Genomic DNA, 6,908 nt, shown 5'->3' with positions numbered 1-6,908 from the left:
TCTTCTTCTTCTTCTTCTTCTTCTTCTTCTTCTTCTTCTTCTTCTTCCTCTTACCTTCCATCTTGGAGTCAATACTGTGTGTTGGCTCCAAGGCAGAAGAGTGGTAAGGGCTAGGCAATGAGGGTCAAGTGACTTGCCCAGGGTCACACAGCTGGGAAGTGTTTGAGGTCAGATTTGAAACTAGGACCTCCCATCTCTAGGTCTGGCTCTCAATCCACTGCGCTACCCAGCTGCCCCCAGTATCCCTCTTCTAAGAGGGAAATCAGTCTGCACCTTACAAACAAAAGTTCAAATTATGTAACTTTAAGCAGTTATAATACAGAAAACTCAAGTAAAAAAGCCAATGAAAAATGTACATTTACAGTTTTAACTAATCATTAAGAATGATGTACACTAAAATGAGAAGCAAAAAGGCAACTTGCAGAGTGAATATCAGGCTGTCCTTAGAGGCAAGAAGATCTGAGTTCAAGTACTGTCTTTGATACATACTGGATAGTTGAGCTTGGAAAATCATTCAACATCTAAATGCCACCAGATAAAAATCTAAGGTGAAAGTTGCAAAGAAAATGCTGACCTAAATTGATGGAGGGAAATTTCTTGCCAGGAGTTCCCTATACCAATAAAATCAAAGTTTCTTTCAATAATCAGCAGCAGCACCATCAGCACCAAAGTCTTTAGAATGGAAGATGAGTTAATAGATTAAATGAAGGAATTGCTATTTTCTTTCCTTGGTAAAGACTTTTAATTTTTTTCAGAGGTTTCTAAATCCATTGTCACTGACATTATAATGTTAAAGTTTGGTTTCCACATAAAGTTTACTAGGAAAATCAATGTCATTATTATATGAAAATTACAGTTTATATTTAAACTCCAGTCTTTTCCATTCACATCAGCTCTTAGGATAACAAACTTAAAGCTGAAAGGGATCGTAGAAGTGAAGAAGCCCAAATCCCTCACTTTGAAGAGGAGGAAAATTAAGCCCAAACAGGTTAATGGCTTGCCAGAGATAATACAGGTAATGCCTGAGGCAGCATTTGTATCTTGTCTTTATGACTGAAAGTCCAGCATTTTATCCACTATTCCAGAGCAGAAGCATATTTTGCCTGCAAAATAACTCAAAATAAAGATACATCATTTCTTTTTTTCCCCAGAAATGAATTTTATTATCTTTGCAAGGGTTTGATTCTGTTCTTTCAAATAGTATGCTGGATTGGATTTAGTAAAAGTACTTTGAATACCTACACCAGGTATTCTTCAAACTTAAAATAAAACATATTTGGGTTTTTAAATCATTCTCTTATCATGGGATCATTGAACCAGAAACAGAAAGGAATCTCCTATCCAGACTCCCCTCATTTTAGAAATAAGGAAAATGTGGCTGGAGATGGTTCAATGCCTTGTTTGAGGTAAAAAAGACAGCAAAAAGCAGAGGTGGGATTTGAATTCAGATGTTCACAGAGCAAATATTTTTTTCTTCAATATTGTAATGCCTTCCTTTGGACAAATTAGTTGCATAATAGACACAGTTTTCAACTTGTTACCTGTTTATACTACAATTCTCTCACATAAGTTCTAGTACATCACATCATTTAAGTTAAAAGTCTCCAAAAGTCCAACTGCTTCCAAAAGTTAAGTTTTACAATACACTTTCTTCACAATTTTACAAATGAAGAAAGAAGAAAACGGGAATTTCCTACTAAGCTACTCTAATATCTGTACAAATATTATCTTATAGAGTCCTCACAACAACCCTGAGATGTAGGTGCCATTATTATTCCTGGTCTTCACTGGAGGAAACTGAAAAAACTGGAGGTTAAGTGACTTGCCCAAGGTCACACAGGTAGTAAGTTCCTAAAGCTGGATTTTAATTCAGGTCTTCCTGATTATCAGGTCAGCATTCTAGCTGCTATGCCATCTAGTTACCTCAAGGTAAATTAAGTATTTTTAGTCCAATTTACAGATGAGGAAACTGAGTTCAAGAGAAATATATTGACTTGTCCAGTTTCTCATGCTAGTAAGGGGTGGAATTGTGATTTGAACCTGCTATTTTGGCTACCACTTAACACAAAAAACGAGACAAAGTATACAGCAGTGATTTGTATGAGACTTTAAAGAATCATAGTACTCTCCTAGCACCAGACCACCCTCAATAGATGAACTTACACACCCTTCAAAATATGGGGGAATTGGGTTGTATCTGGTTCAGCGTTAGAAATAACAGCTTGCCTGGTCATCAAGAGAACCTAAACATAGATTCTAAATGACTGGGTGAATGATTTGACTGGGTGGCAGACACATCCCACAGTACTAGGGTGGTCCTGTTTAAAATCAATCATAAAGTTCAGAAACTTTCTGTATTCCACTGAGGTCATCTGCATGTACTTGAGGGGCTGAGCCCAGGGCAGAGCTGGAGCAGAAGGGGGCTGGCCTATTGTTAGGCAGGACTGGGGGAAACCCCTGAGAAACATGCTTCCCTTGCCTTCAAAACAATCTTCTCTACTCAAGACCCCTCACTTCATCCCCTGCCAAGACAGCCTGCCAACAACTCCTTATGAGAGGACTGAATGGCTTGACGTCCCTGGTGCCAATTTTCTTTTAATATATATGGCAGGGGATATATTATTATTAGTGAATTCAGAACCAAGTCTAAAGACCAGAGGTCCTGGGTTCAAATTTGGCCTTGGACACTCCTAGCTGTGTGACCCTGGGCAAGCCCCTTAACCTCAACTGCTTAGCTATTTCTGCTCTTCTGCCTTAGAACCCATACACAGTATTGATTCTACAATGGAAGGTAAAGGTTTAAAAAAAAAGATCCAAGGGAAGAGAGAGTGAACAACAGCAAGAAAATGAGTTGGGAATTTAGGGCAATTCAGGTATGGGAAATTAGTGGGACAACAAATTTATAACTGAAGAAAAAATTTAAAGATACAGTGACATGTACTAATACTAGTCTTACTAAAATATTAAGAGACAAGAAGCATTCCAATGTAGCTGAGCTCACAAAGTCAGGATGAAAATCCTACTACTAACACAATACCTTGGTGACCCTGGCAGGTTGTTTAATCTATCAGTGCTTCAGGCAACTCCCTAAGACCATATATGGCAGATGGGTTGCTGATCTAAATAAGCGAAGTTTCTACACTGTGACTTTCTGAGGTGAAATCATTACTAGTATTAGTATTGCCTATTTTAATAAACAACATACATAAGAAAGTAGATAATACCATGAAAGTAAAAATCCAAGAAGAGGAAAAACAATCAGACAATTGCAAGGAGCTAGATCACAGATCAAACAGGCTTGAAGAAGGTTGAAATAGAGAAATAAGAAAACCTTAGAAAATATAGGGAAAGGCTACAAGATGGAAATATAATGATAGGAAGTAATGGAAGCACTGGAGTGAGGAGAACTCAAGTCTGCAAAGGCATAGGAAGAAATAAGAAATGACAGGTGTATAAAGACTATTTTTTTCCTGTTAAGCCTACACACATATGCACAATTTCTAATAATGTATATTTTTTTTTGGCGAGCACAGGAAGTATTTGGTCCTTCATGTGGTATTTTCCAAAGTATTTAAAAGTAGTCAGTTAGTAACATTGCTATCATAATCACCAATTTATAAACTCTTAAGCTATCAAATTATATTTGACTCTCCATGTCACTGTTAATGGACTCATTTTTTTAACTTTTCAAGTTTCCTCTTATTCCAGGAAAAATCATGTATAGATTCATGTATCTAGAACTAAAAAGAAACTCAGAGACCTTCTAACCTAACCTCATTTTACAAATAAGGAAACTGAGGCCAAAAGAACTTAACTCACTTTACTACTCAAGGTCACACAGGTAATCAAGGTCAGAGGGAAGATCTGAGTCCAAGGTTCTGTGTTTAACAGTACAATAATATTTCATTTATAGAGTACATGAAAATTTACTTATAATCAGAGTTGTTAAGGGAAGATGGAGGCCATGGAATCAAACCCCCTCATTTTTCCCATGAGAAAGCTGAAGCCCCTGGACGTTAAGTGACCTGTGAAGGGTCACACAACTAATAACTATCTGAGGTGGGATTTGGAAGAGAGGTCTTCCTAAATCCAAATTCCTTGCCTTTTCATAATAACCCTATAATGTAGGAGCACAGGTATTAAAATTACTCTCACACACATCACTGATAACTGAAGTTAAATGACTTATCCAACATCATACTGCTAATACAAATCAGTCCCAGGGCTTGTGAAGTTCTGCTCTGAAACCAATCTTCTTTCCACTTAGTGAAGTAGAAATAATATTTGCCAATTTATCTAATATCTAAAGTTAAAGCAAAATTAAAAGGAATATTTTAAAGTAAAAGGATTACATATTGAACACATTATTGGATCTTTAAAAAATGAATGTAAGAGAATCTTTACAGTCACCTCTTTCTAAAGAGGCTTAAAGTTGATTCCCCGGGTTTAGTAAATGCTCCAGTTTTCTGTACAAACAAGTGAAGCTTCCTTGAGTCATTTTTCTTAGATAGAGCACCCTAATGAGTGTTCCCTTCAGAGAAGAGGGAGGAAGAGTTCATTTTCATTTGTACAGTTCCTGTGTCACTGGTACCTTTCCATGCATTTCATTAGTCGCCCAAGGCAGGTACCATGTTACCTCCTCTCCGGCCATCGGGTTTAAAAAATTTAGTTCAAGTGCTTCTCCTTCAAGAAACACTAACAAAAAGCAGCCCACTTCCTCGATTTCCAAATAAACAGCCCCACGTTTCAGATTCTTTACTTTCAGATCTTTTGTTTGTTTTCAAGGCAAAATTAACCACTGACATATTTATACGACTTTGTCTCCACTCCTGACCGATGCGCACATAAAACCAAAGTTAGGGGAAAAAAAATAAAAATAAAAACTGCTCTGACTTCACGTTCCTTTCTCACAGATTGTGCCTCCCATATTTGTTACAGTTACTTTAGGGGGAGATAGGCTCAGACTCCTTCCACCCACACACGTCTACTGGTAGCACCCCTGACTCCCAACCACCCGATTAGTGCCCTCTTCCGCATTCTCCCTCCGGTCCCCAACCTGGCTCTCCAGTCTCTCTCCAAGGATCCCCACCAGGGGGACCAAGTCACTCACCGATCTTGGCCAAGGAAGCCAGCAGGATCCAGAGGGTAATCTCAAAGGGAATCTGCACATGGGGATAATCTAGGGTAAACACAGGCAGCCGGCTCTCTTCGAAGGGGGTAGTTCCCGGAGCCACCACGCTCCCGGGGCTGGCGGGGACCGGACTGGTCCCCATCACCCCCGGGGCGGTCAGCAGGTTTTCCGAAAAGGCAGAGGCTGGGCTGGCCACCTGCAGCAACAGCAGCACAGGCAGCAGCGGCAGCAGCGGCAGCAGCGTAGGCGGTGCTGCTGGCGAAGGCGCCAGGAGGCTCCGCCCGATGACCCCGGGGTCCATCAGTGTCCAGCCCGTGTGACACTAGGGAGGCTCGGCGGAGCGCCGTGCGTCTTAGCGCACCGGACACGGGCAGCTTTTGCCCATGAGGCCCCAGGGACTTCTAGCTCCGAGTTCCAGGGGGAAGCCACCTGCTGCTGCCCGAACCTAGCTGCCACCCCGGGGGCGGCCACCTTCACTAGCCGCTCTTCCTTGACCCACAGTTCCCGAACAGATCCCTTCCTGGGGCTGAGGAACTGAGATGATCTTGGCTCCGCGTACCCTGGTAGTACAGACTGAGCGTTGAGGGGAAAATTTCTCACCCGCCCTCTACCTTCAGTCGCCGCCCTCTCCTTGGTGCACGACCCATGGCTTCTCTCAGCGGATTCTGGGCTACATTCAGATCAAGTCACTGGCTACCCTTGCCAGTATCTCCAGCGGTCAGGAGCGGGGTGGGGGTGGGAGTGGGAGGGAGCGGCTGAGAGAGAGAAGGGGCGGGGAGCCAGCGCTTCGCCTCCACACCAGGCAGAGGAGTCCGGGCTGCTCACCAAAACGGAGACTGGACAGGGGCGGAGCGGGGGCGGGGAGACCCCACCGGTCTACTTATATGCACCTGCTGTCCAGCGTCCGGGCTGCCGCTGGGTCACAGAGATTTAGTCTGGAGTATCAGGCTGCAGTGAAATTAATTGCCTCGAACCTCGGAAGCTCGCACCCTCTGTGCACTGTGTTCTGTGTGTGTACAGTGGTCTCATTTCTAAGCCTTACCTCCAATAACACATATGCGCGCGCGCGCGCGCACACACACACACACACACACACACACACACCACATACACACACCACATACACACACACCACACACACACACACACACACACACACACACACACACACACACACGCACCCCACCACCACCACCACACCATTAGCAAAGTAGTCTGTAGGTGGAAGGAATAGAGCCTATCTGTCTCTATAACTAGTCTCCGCCTCCAGGAAAAGCTGAGGAAGATCCTAGCTAAGGAACTGTTATGAGTCAGACTACAGGTGTCTCTGTCTCTACCTCTGTTTGTCTCTCTCCATCCTTGTGTCTCTGTCTCCTGTCTCTGCCACCCTCTCTGCCTGCCTGCCTACCATCTTTCTGTCCATCTGTCTGCCACTCTGTCTATGTCTGCCTCTTTACTCCTTCTCCTGAGGGAAATTCATTCTTACCTGCCTACAACTCCAACCCCCTCCTACCAAAAGAGTCAAGTCTGCATTTAGTAGATTCAGATACAATGAAAAGAGAAAATGTGTGACAGAAGGCTGTACAGCCTCTAAAAAGAAAACTGGACACAACCATGTTAAAACTCTTCAGGCTTGAATGTGATACACTAAACTCACTGAGAATTACAGGGTATTTTAGGAAAACATTTCTTCCCTGTGAAATTTAACAAGGAAGCCACAACATATGTTCTAAATCCGGACAACAAATCTCAAAACTGAACTCGGTATCCTCCAGTC

General features: G+C 42.6%; 1 protein-coding gene across 1 annotated transcript in view; it reads right to left on the bottom strand.

Moving 5' to 3' along the window:
• Window positions 1–5,432, bottom strand: part of SLC9A2 (solute carrier family 9 member A2) — a 111,388-nt gene extending 105,956 nt beyond the window's left edge. Inside the window, exon 1 of the mRNA XM_044670467.1 lies at window positions 5,111–5,432. Within this exon, the coding sequence (XP_044526402.1) occupies window positions 5,111–5,432 (322 nt within the window). The remainder of the gene's footprint in view (window positions 1–5,110) is intronic.
• Between the last annotated feature and the right edge of the window lie 1,476 nt (window positions 5,433–6,908).

The sequence above is a fragment of the Gracilinanus agilis genome, chromosome 3 (assembly GCF_016433145.1).
Source record: "Gracilinanus agilis isolate LMUSP501 chromosome 3, AgileGrace, whole genome shotgun sequence".
Classification (NCBI taxonomy): domain Eukaryota; kingdom Metazoa; phylum Chordata; class Mammalia; order Didelphimorphia; family Didelphidae; genus Gracilinanus; species Gracilinanus agilis.
This window is presented reverse-complemented; position numbering and strand designations above follow the sequence as displayed.